Source organism: Betta splendens, chromosome 13 (assembly GCF_900634795.4).
Source record: "Betta splendens chromosome 13, fBetSpl5.4, whole genome shotgun sequence".
Classification (NCBI taxonomy): Eukaryota; Metazoa; Chordata; class Actinopteri; order Anabantiformes; family Osphronemidae; genus Betta; species Betta splendens.
The window spans coordinates 21,031,397-21,047,312 of record NC_040893.2 but is presented as its reverse complement, the minus strand read 5'-3'; the positions used below and the strand labels follow the sequence as shown (position 1 = coordinate 21,047,312).

Sequence of the window (15,916 nt, the reverse complement as noted above, 5' to 3'; positions counted from 1 at the left end):
TCCTCACGAAGAGCCTGCAGGTCTGCTAATCCTGCTACCATCTGCTGTTGAGACTGTTAAAGCAGAAATCTTTCACGCTGGATGTCCTCTAACTCAGCTCTCAGTGTTGTGACATTATCTACATGGTGTTGTGAGCTGCAACCTGTGGGGTCATGGTCTTGCATCCACTCGTCGCCTCTATAGGAGCAATGATGAGGAGAGTAACTAGCATCAACCGCTGGTGGGATTATTTCACTTAGCCCGTGGCTGGTGATATTGAGTCTGGGAACTTCATAATTCCCTATAATGTTGAGGTGGACGTACTCTGCGTCAGAGGTCTTGCACCCAGGTGTGTGAATTTCTCCCTAACTTCCATCATCACTAGGATAGAAACAGTGCAGCTCCGGCTTAAAGGACCATTATTGTGGGTGAGATAGCTTGGTATAAGGCTGTAAGGCGCAGGCCCACAATTCTCACTGTTACTATCCTGGGTGTCGGCCAGAACACCACTTCAAGGCCAGGAAGATACCGGTAGTGAGTGTGATGGTGAGGCAACGAGGAGACGGAGATGCGTTTGGTCTCTGTACTTTATCCAACACACACAATGCAGGAGATGAGCTAGGTGGGGTGTGGTCTCTATAAATAATAAACAGTACAAAGGTGTGAACAAATATATACATAAACCGACACAACATTATAGGAGCCCAGAACTACCCAGATTAAAACAGGATAATAAAAGTAAAAATGATACAAAAACAGGTGCACAGGTAAACGTATAGAAAGGACGTTAGCTACTAGCAACAGCTTGTTAACGGCTAACTAAACACTACACAAACTTGACGTATAACAAGTGGACTGTGAGGGTAACAACTCGCACTTACTATGCGCAGACACGCACACCCTCAACACTGTAAAACTGTCTATTAACGAGTCGATGTTAGCTGGCGAAGTCCTCTCTGCTTTCGTGCTGTCCCGCGATTCGAGACCCCTTCAAGGAACGTTAACTCAGATAAAACCGAGATTCTTATTGTTGGGGCCTAAAAATCTGAGAGAGACACTATTAAGTGTCTCTTGTTGGGGCCTAAAAATCTGAGAGAGACACTATTAAGTCAGATAGCCACCCTGGATGGCATAACATTAGCTTCAGATTCTACTGTGAGGAACCTTGGTGTCATGTTTGACCAGGATCTCTCTTTTACATCATACATTAAACAAATCTCCAGAACCGCCTACTTCCACCTTAGAAAAATAGTTAAAATCAGAAGCATCCTCTCTCAGAGCGATGCAGAGAAACTGATCCATGCATTTGTTACCTCTAGGCTGGACTACTGTAACTCCTTACTCATAGGATGTCCTAACAGCTCCTTAAAAAGCCTACAGCTTATTCAAAATGCTGCAGCCAGAGTTCTGACAGGACTTAGAAAGAGAGATCACATTTCTCCTACATTAGCTTCTCTGCACTGGCTGCCTGTAAAATGTAGGATAGAATTTAAAATTCTCCTACTCACATACAAAGTACTCAATGATAAAGCTCCTTCTTATCTTAAAGACCTTATAGTTCCTTATGCTCCCAGCAGAACACTTCGTTCTCAGAGCGCTGGGCTACTTACGGTTCCTAGAGTGTTTAAATGTAGAACAGGGGGCAGAGCTTTTAGCTACCAAGCTCCTCTCCTCTGGAACCAGCTCCCTCTTCAGGTTCGAGAAGCTGACACACTCTCCACCTTTAAGATTAGGCTTAAAACCTTCCTTTTTGATAAAGCTTATAGTTAGAGATGGTTCAGGTCACTGGCAATTATTGTTAGTCACAGGAACCATCTCTTAGTTAAGCTGCAATAGACATAGACTGCTGGGGGACTTAATTTATACACTGAGCTCCTCTGTTTCCTTCTACCTCCTCTGTCCCATAACCTCCCATCATTGTCCCATGTTTAACTAACCTTGTCTCTTTCTGTCCAGTAGTTGTGCTTCTCTCCTCTCTCCCCCCCCACCCCCACTCTTTCTCCCTCTCTGTCCTCACCCACAGGTATCATTGGACTCAAAGTTTGGTGTCTGTGATGGGCAGCTGCGGATCCAACCATCCTGCCTGCATCCAGTCCCTGGTCCTACCATCCTGCCTGTGCTCTGTTGTTGCTTGTTGTTGCTTGTTGCTGTTGCTCTGCTTTTCTATCTCTCTATCCTCTCACCCCAACCGGTCGAGGCAGATGGCCGCCCACATCCAGTCTGGTTCTGCTGGAGGTTTCTTCCTCGTTAGAGAGGGAGTTTTTCCTCTCCACTGTTGCTGTCAAATTAAATGCTTGCTGTATGTGGGATTTGTTGGGTTTAGTTGTGTGAGGTTTTAAACCTTACTTTGTAAAGTGCCTTGAAATAACTTTGTTGTGATTTGGCGCTATATAAATAAAATTGAATTGAATTGAAAAATTGAACGTGGGAATCCCGCTGTCGACCGCACCGTCCCACAGAATCTTTTGTACAGTTACACTTCGACTGGCGCAAGGTACGTCTGACTTGCAGATTCAGGTTTAATTTAATTTATTGATTTATATAATACGCAACTTGATTAGCTGCTAACGCTAATACTAATGGTTGCCAATAGGCAGCCTGAATTAATACAATAGAATATTCATAACACGACTAAAGCTTGTTTGGGAGCATAGCTCGATAAACTAATATAAACTCATTTTTACATGTTTTTTTCTTTCTCGTGCTGCTGCTGTCAAAATATTTTTTTCATAATGGGGTCTTCAGCTGCATCTTATATTTTGCTGTATTTGTCTGTAATTAAGTGCCAATGTGGGAACGGTGAATGCCTACAGAGGCATGGTGTGACAGCAACTGTTGCCGTCAAGATATTGCATGTGTTTACTTTTATTAATTCATTAAATTAAAATTACCTCACCATTACCGTCTTACCTCAAGACGCCTGAACCATTTGCCAAACCTACTGTCATGTATGGTTGATGATACAGGACTGGAGCCAGTATGATTGAATGTGTATTCATTACAGAACAAATTTAATATACAGTATATCAGACAATCAGTATCTCAGAAGTGAAACAATTTTAGAATATTTTACTATTTACAGATTAATCATAACATACCTGGGAATTCTGGTTTACAAACATAGTTTTGGTTCTTAATACATATTCACCTAATATATTTTATATTTTAATTGCTTTTAGTAAAGTGTATGATACAGTATATCAAGTGCTAATATATAACTAATAGAAATTTAGTTATTGTTTTTTTCTTCATAAATTTGACAGTACTATGTCTGTGTGTATCTCAAGTCGTTGCAGGTATCTAGTCTAGAGAAGTCTTGTCAGCTGGTGCTGGGGACTTCTAGCGTGAAGAGTCCAAGTTGTCATCCCATCTTCCCTGGTCTGGATTAGGACAGTGTTTCCTGAGGGACAAGGCACCTATGTTGGACTTAGACCACCTGTGAAATACCTAAATTATTTAAATTAATTATAATTTATTACCTTAATTATTTTTTTTTTTATGGCAATACCTCAATAAAAGTTAAAATATTATAAAACATTTGTCTGTTTTCCCTCATAAAAAATAGTTCAGTGAAACAGCACTAGTCAAAGCCAACTTTACTGTGCACCAGCACTATAATGCTGGATATGTTACCTTCACAGCTCAATGTGCAGACCACAAAATGAATGGGTAGGATTCATAGTTATGTTGAAAGCATAGTTTCTGGAGTGGAACAGGTACAGTCATGGACAGTTGGCTGGGGAGATGTGAGGATCTTTTTTGTCTTCATGTTTTGGAAGACATCGGAAGCAGTGCAGATGGAGGATGCAGCAGTTTTCCTTGACACCACTCTAGAAGGTATAGAGAATAAAATAGTAGATTAATGAAATGTCCAGTATTTCCTATGTATTTCACAACCCTCACAAATGTAAACAATATATAGAGGTAGTTAGAGCAGTTGTAATGGTGTTTGGAGAAAACACATTTTCAACTTAGCTTTTTATAGTGCTGGTTTGTTAAATCTTAGCATGACATTAATGACCTCCTTACTGTCAGGTTGCTCAAATTCTGCTCAGAGGGCGGTGGGACAGGGATGTTTACAAGGTCCTCCATATAATGACCTAAGTCCAGCAGGACTTCATTGAAGATGGTCTCCATCACATACTGCTGTTAAATGTACACACCATTGCTCCTGAGGTAAGCAACAACTCTTCTACAAGGTAGCCGCGTGTCCATAGCCTGCAGTGGCGTCAGTTTGAGAAACAACCTCCTCGTGTTTCGGTAGCTGGGATGCATCAGCCTGTAGAAAACAAAACAAAACAAAAAAAAAAAAAACAACATTTACAGCTACAGTAGCTGACTACATAAGCAACACATACGAGAAGACAGCAACAACATACATGTTAGACTTGGATAGAACTTGCCATAACCCAAATTCATAGGTCTACTTGGGCTACGACATACACACGACAGGCTCTGTAGTAATTAGCAACACAGCGCTACCCGCTAACGCTGCACTACCATCGCGCTAGCGACTAACATGGCACTAGCAGCTAAAATGTAAGCTGAGTGAATGACCTCAGTACCATATATCACACGATTCGAACCGGACAAATGCTGGAGAGGCTTGGACTCATCCAAATTGCGTGGCAGCACCTTGCAACACTGCCTCTCTGTCGCTGTAGCTGTTAACATCAACTGTTCTAGCAATTAGCATTCGTTACACAGGAGGGAATCTAGATCAAAACCAAAGAAACTTCTGGTGTACATACATCAAATGAGTATTAAGCATACACGTACGTTTGGGGAAGTGGATCACGTCTTGTAGGAACGGAACGCTTCTTCAACCTCAAGCCTAGTAATAAATATACCCTCGTTTTCAAAGCAGGTGAAATGGTGTCCACACACAAAGAAGCATTTAGGCTGCGGTGCCGGCACTGGTCCATTTACAATAAAAATTAATCCATAAAGTTCTTCTTTCTCGCTCAGCCGGTACAACGGAGCACTTTCTTGGTTGGGCACCAACCAAGGTGAAAAACTTCCCTGTCTCTGTGGCAAACCGACTCAAGGACACTCCAAGTACAAAAAGACATTGTTCCCTGTAAAGAGCATGTCTTCCTCAGAGGGACTGGAAAACGTAATATTTTCCATCTAACAGGACTTTGTATCTGTGCACAAACTCAATGCTTCAAAGCATCTACAGCAGAGAGCAGCTCCACATGAAGAATTTTAATATTTTATTATTAAGTAGTATCCTATAGATTTTTTAATGTTTATGCAAATGTTCAAGTTTTTTTAATGTTTAGATTCAAGATGTTAAATTAATGCCAAATAAACAGTTACAGTACGCACGTTTGTTAGCTACAGTCACCTTGCAAATTAGTTCACTCCTAAAGACCTTTTATGACTCTGTTGTGGCATCAGCCATCTTTTATGGAGTGGTCTGCTGGTGCAGCAGCATCTCAGCAGCAGACAGGAGCGACTGGAGAAGCTGGTCAGGAAGGCCAGCTCCGTTCTGGGGCGGCCTCTTGATTCAGTGCAGGAGGTGGAAGAAAGGAGGATGGTAGATAAGCTATCATCCATGATGGAGAATGATGCCCACCCCTGTATGAAACGGTGTCATCACTATGCAGCTCCTTCAGTGACAGACTGATACATCCTAAGTGTCTGCCGTATGAATGAAGGTCCAACTTATTTTATCTTAAAATTATTAGGGCTGGGAATGAACTTTAGATACAATGCGTGCTTTCAACCACTAGGTGGCGATCTAGACATGCATGCCTAACAAGCACTTCTTGGGACGATAGTGAGTATTTGTACCACAAACATCTACTCAATCATACGTGAACCCATGCACTCTGTCACACCCCGCGCTTACTTTCATTCATGGGGAGGGCAGATCCCTGGCAGAATACTCTAATGTTTCACATGTTGAGGGGGTGCACCGTTCCCGGAAGTACTGCAATACCAGGTCGATGCGTGGAGTGGACGGAGCAAGCCCCTATTCCATCTCCCTGCTCCAAAAATCAATTTAATATATGGTCCCCGGGTAGGGGACGTATCAGATATTAAACTGATAAGAACAGATACTACACTTGATCTTAGCCAAAAGGCCGAGAAGCGATGCCGTCAACTCGTTGACGCTGAAGCACCTATTCTGCCCACAGTCAGTCTCAGTGACGGTGTAAACATCCATGTTGTATATTATCACTAGAAATGTTCAACGGAAGAAACACAAAAGAAGCATATAATCAAAACCTCTAGAAGACAGGCAAATTAGTTGATTTAACGCTTTAGGGTGTAGGTTATTTTTCGACCTCTAGTCACGTGACGCATTCTTTCCAATAGGAATGTAGAAGATCGACGCAGACGTTCTTTGTTTATTTACCTCAAGTAATCTTAGGTCAAACGCCCGGTGTGCACATAAACTGAATATCTGACGTAAACCGCACATGAAAAATATTTTTCTTTCCTACAGCATTAGCGACAAGTAGACCCAAAACTTTCGACAAAAATGTAGTCGCTAAAAGGGGAGCGCCGAACTCTGCAGCCAACAGCATAAGAAAACAGTGTTTTAAAGCTTAAAAATATTTTACAATACAATATTAACAAAATAATAACTGTCTATGTAGCAACATTATCTTCGGTTTCCATTAAAATCTATATTACCTTTAATTTAATTTCAAACAATAGAGAGAACATACATGTTAATTACTGCAACCAGCCCCTACTAGAACACAATTTATAAACGGAGATTGATTCGTTTTTGTCATGGGGCTGTAATTGATGGTAGACCAAAGCAAAAGCTAACAACAGCTGATGTATTCAAACAGAGGCCAGACTTATCGACAGTTAACATTTGTTTAATAACAAAATTACAAAAGGGAGCCCAACCACTTGTTAAGGAAGTCAAATTAAGCCGGTATAGATATTAGATTAGCACACTTTTTTGTCGATACTTAGTTTATTGACTTTAAATGCGCATTTTCTCATGTGTGATCTATAGCATCACTTTTGAAATGAACTTCGAAGTTAAAAAGACACGTATCTGCGTCACGTGTCGCTCGCTAATAGCTAACGCTAGCGCATACAACATTCGCTAGCGGTCAGTGGAGCGGGAGTAGCTAACGCTGATGTTAACCTTGAAGTTTAATAAGCATTACACGAGACTTTCATTAAAAACAAAACGATTGACTTAACGCACTGAAAGCTGCTGTCGGTCCACTCAACACACTTACTTTGCCCAGGTCTTAGCTTCTCGTCGTTCTCCGGCTGGACCAGCACGTTTAGCTCAGAGATGCCAACAGTGGCTGAATCATGGAATATAAGATTTAAGATAGTTGGAAACAGGTGGACAACGTTCACCAAAACAACCAGGGGTGTTGAGTTACTCAAGTACCTTTAATTACATATGGAATCGCGATAGTTGGCAGTAAACACTGAAATCCTAACTGCAAATATGCTGTATATGCATCCTGGACGTGCTGCGTTCACTGCTGAGCCTTTTCCATACGTGTGACACACACTTCCTGTTTGACACGTTCTGCCAGGTGTGCCTGAAAGCGGCTCCTCCACCTGTCCTCGTTTCACTTTGTCATAAAGTCGCTGCATACGCAAAGGTCGGGGAATAAGAAGTGCGGTTCTGCTCACCTGTGACCGGCCGTTCAGGTATGAAGTCCTGACAGGTCGGGAATCCACGGACACATACAGTGGAGCACGGCGTGTGGGGAGAAATGACCAGAACGTAAAACTTCGGAGGAGATTCTTCTACTCAACTATGGCTCTGACGCTGTGATGTGGCCGACGAGACTCCGGGTTGTTCAAGATGCTGCTGTGTTTGTCATCCTCACCTTATACACGTCTCACCTAGGTAAGCAGAATATCACAAGCTACTCACTCAATTCTACCACATCCTGTTATACAGTAACTTTTTTCCATGACATGGATAAAATTGAAATTTTCTGACAGTCTTGATACTGAGATAAGCTTGTTTGTGATCTGAAATTAAGATAAAAATTCAAACACATGAAGGTTCAACCAGAAGCTGCTGTGTAAACTGTAGATAAACGTGCTTGAGACGCAGGTTGCAGCAGTTATTCAGATTCTCATGAAATTGTGAAATAGCAGTATCTGAATGAGAGCATTCGACCTACAGATGATTCACAGGAACTAGATAACGTCAGGTCTTATTAATTAATCGTAGTTTTACTCTTAATATTAGGTTCTCTGGGACAAGTTTAGTTCTCTGACAAACACGGAACAAAGAGAAGAGATTAGATTTTAGTGCCAGAATCAATCAATAACTGAGTTTCACGGAAAAGGATTTTGTTTTATGCTGTTGGTGCTTTTGCTTACTGTCAATGTGTAATTACAGCAGATGACTGTGTTGAATAAACGTCACATGGTCAAAGTGAACATTTTTCCATGCAACATTAACAGTAGTGTTTATGTTTTAACCACAACGTTATGTAAATGAATCAGTTATGACTTGTCCATAACCTATCGTAGTGTTATGTGATCAGTTATGTGTAGTTGGACTCATTCACACATACTGTATGTGCTTCATGCGTCTGTATTTATGAGGTTGTTTCTACATTTGAAAGCTGGATCCATCTCCATCAGTTCATCCCAGAGGAGCTTCACCAGGTCCGTGCAGGACAGTGTTTTCTTCTCTGTGGATGTTACCTGCAGCGGCGTTCCCAATGTACAATGGACCTTTATGTCCTCAGCGGTGAGTCGCCTCATAGTTACATGGCAGCCTTTGAACATAACGGAGGACTACAGCAACAGAGTGCAGGCCTTCGCCAACGGCTCCATGGTTCTGTCGGACCTGCGTCTGCAGGACACTGGATACTACGTGGTCACCATCACAGATGCGGCAGGAAGCAGTAAAGACGCTGGGTTTGTTCTGAAGGTGAACGGTGAGTGGCTTTGACCGTTGGGCAAAGCATTGCTGAGATCACTGAACTTAGTGGATAATAAGACAACATAATTGTCCCTGCTTTATTTTATGTGTCTCTCATGTCTGGTTCACCTGGTCCTTTAGCTTAAAGGCACCTCCCACCCCGACCTATGATTATTATTACGTGTTATGACAGTAGCTTGTGAGTGGTTCTTAAAACACCATCTTCAGGAAACACAGACCGTGTTGTTGTTTGAAGGTTGTGTCCCATCCCCAGAGGTGCTGTATGAGGACCTACACTACCTGCTAATCACTGCCTTAGCCCTGGCTGCAATGGCTGTTCTTTCAATGCTGTCTATGTGGCTGCTCCACAAGGCCTACAAGAAGATGGTGGTGTGGAGACGTAGGAGACGGATGCCAGGTAATGTGCCTGCACCTTCACACCGTTGCTTTTATGTTCAACTTTGCACTGAGGATCAGAATCATTTACATATTGCGTACTAAACATTATGACAGCACAATGAATGTGGTGATCAGTATGTGTGCTCCATGTAGGAGGTTTGTTCCATGCTTAGTACTGACACGTATGAACACGGCCTCATGGGTGTGAATGTGGCTTGAAGGAATGTGCTGTGTCTTAGCAGGGGTGTGTTTCCAGAACAAAGGTCTGCCAGGTTTTGTTCTACCTGTTACACCCGTTAGCTTGTCTATTGACAAAGTTTAATTTTCTCTTTGTTCAGCAAATGATGCAACAGAGCTGCAGCCTTTTGAAGACAATCCAGACAACAACAGACCAGAGACTGTTAATTAGTGCTGTAATACAAGGAAAATGCTTTGTGAAGCTGATGAGTTGCAGACAAAAGGTTCACCCGAGAGCAGACCTGAATATGCACGTACTGTAAATACGACTTGTACTGTTGATTCAAATGGTCGGTGTTGTTTTCTATTTATTTATTTATTTATTCTTTGAAGTCAGACAAACAGGAAGTGATGAACGACTGCCCACTGACATTTTCAACCAGCTCAGAACATAAATTCTTCTCCAGGTGAAACTTGATTCACTAAGCAAGAATTTCCTTGTAGTACAGAAGGAAGGCAGTGGTGGGAAGATGTCGTCGTGCAGTGAAAGCCTGTGTTTTACATATTTATAATTTCTGTAGTCACTGTAATCAGTGTTTGCAATTGTATTTTAAAAAAACTCACAACTGTAGGCAGAATCAACCGTGTTTTACCTGAGAATAAAGTTTGGCAAATTGGGGACATTTGGAGCCATGTGTCTTCATACAAGAGGATCCTGGTGAGGTGATTCTAGACGGGTCCCAGATGGATCCAGCACCTCTGGGGTCACAAATACTGAGTTTACGTTAAAAAAAAACATTTTCCAGTGACAATTGAAAGTTTTTTTTTATTATGTATTAAATTGGTTGGAGGTACACAAACGTCACACAGCACCTTATCAAAATGGACCGGGCCAGAAAAAAGCACATTTGTCTGCAGAACTCCGTTTCTGTATTTAGTGGAGTGGCTAAGGACCAGGGGTCAGTGCCGCCATGAGCAGCTCCATCTTGTAGACAAAGTTTCTTCCCTCCATCCGGCTCCAGCTGACCTCTTTGTAGGCTCCTCTCAGGTGGCTCCACTTGCCGTCCTGGATCACGTCACTCTTGGGCAGCTCTTTGGTTTGGCTGCGGGAGAACTGGACCAACACTCTGCAGCCGCTCTCCGGGCCGTTACGCACTGAGTAGACACACACATTGTACTGAGGCGGTGATCATGCCAACATCTCGCTTGGTAAAGTCAGTTTATTGTCTGATTTGTATCCTGGCAAACAAGATTCCATCAGATTCCATCAACTGGTTGAATGTTTGAAGTCACTTATTTTTAATTCTCAGCTCCAGTCAATGTCAGTGAACATTGGTGGGTCTGGAGACACCGACTAACTGAGCAATACAACTAGTTTGACTGGATGTCTTACCATTTATTTAACTGTTAAAAGAAAAATACACCAAGTGTTATCTGATTTTCAAAGGCACCTTGATGCCTTTGCATGTCATGAGTCATACATATGATTCATAGGTTTACAAAACAAACAAACACTTGCATGCATAATGAGCATTGGCCGCAGATCCAACCTCGTCGTCTCACCTGAGATGGCGTACTCCCCGTTGGCCGAGGCAACAGTAACAGCGGAGGCGTTCCCAACGCTTTCCACTGGCCCCAGCCCCACATGGTTACTGAAGCTCAGCACGTGCCAGCCCATCACTTTGGCCAGCTGCTGAACTGCATGCACTTGATGCTGAGACATCTGTTACAGTAGATGCAGTCAAACACTGGACAACGGTTGACCGCAAACATACAGCTTCAGTCAAAGGCACCAGCTTCTAAGTGTGATACCTGTGAGAGGAGGAAGTCCTGCAGCTCCTGTTCCTGGTGTGAGAGTGTGATGACACGACCGTCTCTGTGCACCACTCGGATTTGTTCGACGCCGATGTTCAGCTGCAGCTGGATGGACCTGAATACACACAAGCACGAAATGAATCTGAATATGAAACCAGGTGGGAACATAAAGCACTATAGAAAGGAAAAAAAACTTATTGTATATTTGAAATATTGCTTAATTTTCACCACTCATGAGACTAATGGGCTGTAGCCCTTACAAGGATAGAACCGTTCAGAAGATAGATGAGTGAGCGAGTGCTCGTCTGTGGAACGGCCAACCTGAAGAACTGAGAAACATTTTTATCTTTTAAATATGGCTTTCATCAAGCACTTATTTACTTTTATCAGGTTTTACTAAATTTAAACCGTGCATTAATGAATGAATATTTTTTTAACATTATCTTTATTTTAACTTTATGACATTTCACAGTTGACTAATTAACTCTTGCTTCATTCTAACTCTTGGAGCTGAAGACCAGCTGGTGTTTATCTTATTCAACTCATTTGTTCCTGTACGCCCTTTCATTCTTCCCTCATTTCCTCCACTTACTTGCAGATCTGCTCATAGCCCTGAGAGGTAATGAGCACTTTGACACTGGACTCGTACACGTCATTAATGTTTGACCAATGTGCCTGGATCTGAGGGTCTTCAATGCGGCTGGCCAGGCTGTCTATGGTTCGCGCTGTCCTAGATATTTAAAAGAAAAATTGGTTTGTTGGGCTTTCTTTTACCTAAAGACAAAATACCAAATTCTGTTATGAAACATTTCTACAAGACAAACAACGATAACCGTTACCAGATTTGGAAATGCAAACATTGAGGAGCAAGTTTTTATTAAAAATGCTTTTTGCACGCTGCAACCAATGAAATGTTCATTAGATGCATATTTTTAGTGCCTATATATACAGTCAATGAACAAATAGACATTTGAGGGACATGATATAGATGACGCTCTCCTAGGCCATGACGTCCAACAAGTAGGGATTAAAAGAAGATGCACTGGAAGAGTCTGATCTTAAAGTTACCTGCTACGTAGGAATATGTGTTTGGCTTGTTTGATGATCTTCTCCAGCAGCCCCTCACTCTGCTGCAGGTTGGAGATCTCAGCCTTGTTGTAGGCCAGTGGCCCTGCTAAACGCAGGCGTTTGTGTCCGAAGGGGGCACTAGCAGGATGTGGCATCACCACAGAGCTCAGCTGCTGCTTGTGAAACTGTCACAAAAACAATGTTCGTCAGTTGAATGGGAAAACGGTAGCTTCAGGTGAGATGCAGAGTGACTTCACAGTCTCACCTCTCTCATCATTTGATGTAGATTATGTTCCAGTACATAAAGGTGGTCATCGGGACTGGCCTTTTCTGGGGTTGTCCGTTGGTTTTTCTTATCACCTGTAGAATGGCACAGCGAAATGGACAACTGCAAACCTATAAAGCATCAGTAACAAACAAGGGGTAAGTACCTTTAATTTATTTCCTGTTAAACATTTCCTGTTAAACATGCATCAAATCTAAGATTCCTCTCTGTTCTGACCTGGGAAAGGCTGCGAGATGATCTGATTTTTCACAACAATGTGAGGGATCTGGGATTTAATCTGAACAGCTTCCCTAGAAAGCTGAGCGAAGATTTCTTTGCACAGCAAAACATTCTGGGCCGCTTCAAGCTTTGCGTGCCATGGCTGGGTGCCTGGGCAGGAAAACGAACAAACATATAATGGTACAGTTTTTAGCAATAGCTTGCTACTTCTACCTTGAAAAGCTTTGTCATCATAAAATCATGTTTGTGTTCTTAAACTTACCGGCTTTTGTTTTGGGGGGTCTTCTGAACAAGCTGACAGTTCCAATATCACCAATGTCAGGAGACTGCTTCTGAATGGATACCTGACAATGCACACAGTCCTGAATAATTACTATCTACGTGTAGAAAAAAAACGTAACAATAAGTCTACCTGAGCAGCAAAAAAATAAATAAAAAGAGCTACAGCTGACTGGGCGATGCAGATAAGCAAAGAGTCACAAATAAATAATCAGTAAAAGTGAAGAACATGAAACCGCTACAGATGTTTTAATAAAACACCCCAGCATGAAATGAGATGTTTATTTCCCTCTCTCACACCTTGATATAAGCAGATCCCTCTAAATCACTGGGGATGTGGACATCCAAGGGGCAGTAGTCCTCTGGGATCTTTTTGTCCAGGTCAATGTCTGTATTCTTAATCACCTCAAATGTGCCATGGTGAGGAAAAAGGGAACCTGCATGAATAAACCATTAAACCACATTAGCTTGTAATATGTATAGTGTAATTTTAAAAAGGTCATCATGCTAATTTGTAGAATAAAAATCACCTGCGCTACGGTAGCTGAGGTCTCCTAAAATCTTGTCTCCCACTTTGCGTAGTTTCCACTGTGAGCGAAGTCGCAGGAGCTCTGAGTTGAAGTCTCTTTGTCGTCTGTTCTCCAGGTTCTCTGCTACTGACTTGGAGAGCTTTTCTGCTCCTTTCAGAAGGACCTGTGCTGCTGTAGCCAAAGATTTTTTTTTACTGATCAGTTGAAAGACCTGAGGGGACTGTAGGAAGTCAAAAAACAAGGAGAAACGTGAAGCAGTAGAAAGTTTAGTACTTGAATTGTTTGTCAGTAGGTCCTTTGTTCAGGTTTTGCCCATCCTATTTATATCTTCTAATGGTTTACCTTGCCAGCTGTTGGATCTTGAGACACTGGGTCTAAGGCCATGTACTTCTTCTCTTTCACCACACTGAGCACATCATAAAGTACACACATTTCTGTCAGGGCACTACGCAAGTTGTTACGCACTGAGTCCCAGGGCCAAAGAGATGGCTGAAACTTTACCGTCCCTGTATAAAAAAAACAAAAAAAACAGCTAATTAGACTTGAGTTGGGTAACTCTAAAATGTGTTAAAAAAAGAGTAGAAAACAAGAGACATCACTGGAGCTGGAATTTATATTAGTGAAGTTTTGTAAATTCTAAGTTAGCAGGTAGATGGAGGAGCATGCAGACGTTTACAAGATTAGCATTTAGTGATAGATCAGTGACAGACCTAAACTGTCTTTGACCTCTTAAGCATACATTACCTTCTTCTTCTTCCTGCTCCTGCTTGCCCCACTCTCGATCCCTGGGTTCACCCTCAGTTCCCTCTTCCTCAGAATCAGATCCCTGGCTGAAGTCAATTCTTTGTGCCAACTTTGCTAGGTTTTGGGACATGGTCAGAGGGGGGACATATGTCTCTGTCCCATCCAGGGCCACTTCTTGCACCTGCTTCTCACAAGAAGACTCGATGCTGACCCTCACTGCTGGACCACCAGACATGATGACACAGACTGTAGGAGAAACACAAACAGAGATTAGTTTCTTGGACTACCTGATTCACTAAAACACAGAGCAATTTGTTAAGTGCACGACCTACATTTGAAAAAAGACATTTAACACGGTAATTAACGTTTTGCTAATTTTTCAAAATGATTTTTGTCACTTTGAGCTTCATGGGATCTGTGGAATTTTCTGTAAAATAAACTGACTTGGGTCTTAGAATCAAGTTCAAATTTGTAAAATGAATATCTTTCAGAGGCTTGGGTCTCAGAATCCAGTTTAAATTAGTAAAATTAATAGCTGATCATGTTAACTTATCCAAACATACGGGCTAATAGCTGCACTAGCTGAATGTATCACTTCGTTCTGCTATGTTAGCTGTAGCAGCCACGGTCATAGCCGAGGACGAGGAAAAAACAACCTAAGTTGAAATAAATTATATTTTTCATACGTGCAGAACTCACCTATAATATAAACTACAGTAACAGTGAAACAGCTTATCCATTAACGATGTAAATATACAAATCAATAGCATCAGGGCTAAAACAGCGACAGCGGCGGCGGCGGCGACTACGACTACTACGACTACTACTGCTGCTGCTGCTGCAGCAGCTGCTTCTTCTTCTTCTTCTTCTTCCTCTTCCTCTTCTTCTTGTTTAATGGCAGCCTGCGGTCTGTAGGTTGCGCACTACCGCCACCAACTAGGCTTTTCTATGGCGTTACTACATATTGTCTGTTTATTGGGGTAACAAAAAAACTATATTCTCCACTTTTATCCTGTCTCCTCAAGAAAACAAAAAAATGCTCTACTCCTGACATCCCCCACCTCTAGCCTCAATAAAACTTGTAGCTTTATCTTAACCTTCAGCGAGTTAAGTAAATCGATCATCTTCTTCCATTTGCCGACTATATAAAAGAATATAACACCACATGCTCCAATGTCTCAACCTCATCACACTCGCACTGCCCTGTCTCATGTTTCCCCATCATCTTTAATGTGCTATTGAGTCCCGTGTGCCCCAAATGTTATCCCTGGTCCTATTTCCACTACATCCAACTATCCTTCTTACCTCCCTTTGAATCTGGCAATAAAACTAAATTTTAGTCCTTTACCCCAATCATCATCATTTTTAATTTTAACTACATTCTTAATCTTTGTCCCACCCTTGTGAGCAGGTACCGGGTGGCTTCTTCTTCTGCGTCTTCTGCTTTTTTTTCTTCTGCTTTATCTTTTCTTCTTTCTGTTTTAACACGCTAGGAAAACAGCAAAATGGTCCATTACTACCGCCAACCGCTCAGGG

At 42.0% G+C, this 15,916-nt stretch overlaps 2 protein-coding genes, 1 long non-coding RNA gene and 1 other non-coding gene across 9 annotated transcripts; 1 reads left to right on the top strand and 3 right to left on the bottom strand.

Annotated features, from left to right (window-relative positions):
* Positions 1-2,962: 2,962 nt before the first annotated feature.
* LOC129604999 (uncharacterized) lies at positions 2,963-7,464 on the bottom strand. Of its 4 annotated transcripts, XR_008696433.1 has the most exons (4): positions 7,197-7,458; positions 4,009-4,258; positions 3,613-3,809; positions 2,963-3,379 (listed from the first exon to the last, which is right to left on the bottom strand). It is a non-coding gene; the product is annotated as an uncharacterized LOC129604999 (long non-coding RNA). The 4 variants fall into 4 exon arrangements; XR_008696435.1 differs by having other exon boundaries at positions 2,963-3,809; positions 4,001-4,258; positions 7,197-7,464; XR_008696432.1 differs by having other exon boundaries at positions 2,963-3,809; positions 7,197-7,459.
* LOC114868759 (U2 spliceosomal RNA) lies at positions 5,893-6,083 on the bottom strand. The gene has a single exon (XR_003788070.1). It is a non-coding gene; the product is annotated as a U2 spliceosomal RNA (small nuclear RNA).
* Positions 7,465-7,549: 85 nt separating the features above from the next.
* LOC114867814 (V-set and transmembrane domain-containing protein 5) lies at positions 7,550-10,120 on the top strand. 2 transcript variants are annotated; one of them, XM_029170842.3, is made up of 4 exons: positions 7,550-7,828; positions 8,562-8,879; positions 9,120-9,281; positions 9,601-10,120. In XM_029170842.3, the coding sequence occupies exons 1-4, from the start codon at positions 7,753-7,755 to the stop codon at positions 9,669-9,671; spliced, it is 627 nt and encodes a 208-aa protein (XP_029026675.1). In that variant the 5' UTR covers positions 7,550-7,752; the 3' UTR covers positions 9,672-10,120. The 2 variants fall into 2 exon arrangements, with proteins under 2 accessions (XP_029026675.1, XP_029026676.1); XM_029170843.3 differs by having other exon boundaries at positions 7,555-7,828; positions 9,138-9,281.
* A 125-nt stretch (positions 10,121-10,245) lies between these two features.
* med17 (mediator complex subunit 17) lies at positions 10,246-15,901 on the bottom strand. Of its 2 annotated transcripts, none has more exons than XM_029170840.3 (13): positions 15,780-15,901; positions 14,381-14,626; positions 13,979-14,142; positions 13,637-13,856; positions 13,407-13,543; positions 13,090-13,171; positions 12,825-12,977; positions 12,588-12,718; positions 12,323-12,507; positions 11,847-11,984; positions 11,252-11,369; positions 11,003-11,162; positions 10,246-10,594 (listed from the first exon to the last, which is right to left on the bottom strand). In XM_029170840.3, the coding sequence occupies exons 2-13, from the start codon at positions 14,613-14,615 to the stop codon at positions 10,386-10,388; spliced, it is 1,932 nt and encodes a 643-aa protein (XP_029026673.1). In that variant the 5' UTR covers positions 14,616-14,626; positions 15,780-15,901; the 3' UTR covers positions 10,246-10,385. The 2 variants fall into 2 exon arrangements, with proteins under 2 accessions (XP_029026673.1, XP_029026672.1); XM_029170839.2 differs by lacking the exon at positions 15,780-15,901 and adding an exon at positions 15,080-15,235.
* Between the last annotated feature and the right edge of the window lie 15 nt (positions 15,902-15,916).

Excerpts from the sequence above, each read along its gene's own strand:
- LOC114867814 (XM_029170842.3), top strand. The coding sequence starts at position 7,753 with ATGTGGCCGACGAGACTCCGGGTTGTTCAAGATGCTGCTGTGTTTGTC. Across the intron at positions 7,829-8,561 it reads CTTATACACGTCTCACCTAG|CTGGATCCATCTCCATCAGT; the intron begins GTAAGCAGAATA and ends TACATTTGAAAG. Across the intron at positions 9,282-9,600 it reads ACGTAGGAGACGGATGCCAG|CAAATGATGCAACAGAGCTG; the intron begins GTAATGTGCCTG and ends CTCTTTGTTCAG.
- med17 (XM_029170840.3), bottom strand. The coding sequence starts at position 14,615 with ATGTCTGGTGGTCCAGCAGTGAGGGTCAGCATCGAGTCTTCTTGTGAG. Across the intron at positions 13,172-13,406 it reads AGGGATCTGCTTATATCAAG|GTATCCATTCAGAAGCAGTC; the intron begins GTGTGAGAGAGG and ends GTGCATTGTCAG. Across the intron at positions 11,985-12,322 it reads CACATATTCCTACGTAGCAG|GACAGCGCGAACCATAGACA; the intron begins GTAACTTTAAGA and ends TTAAATATCTAG.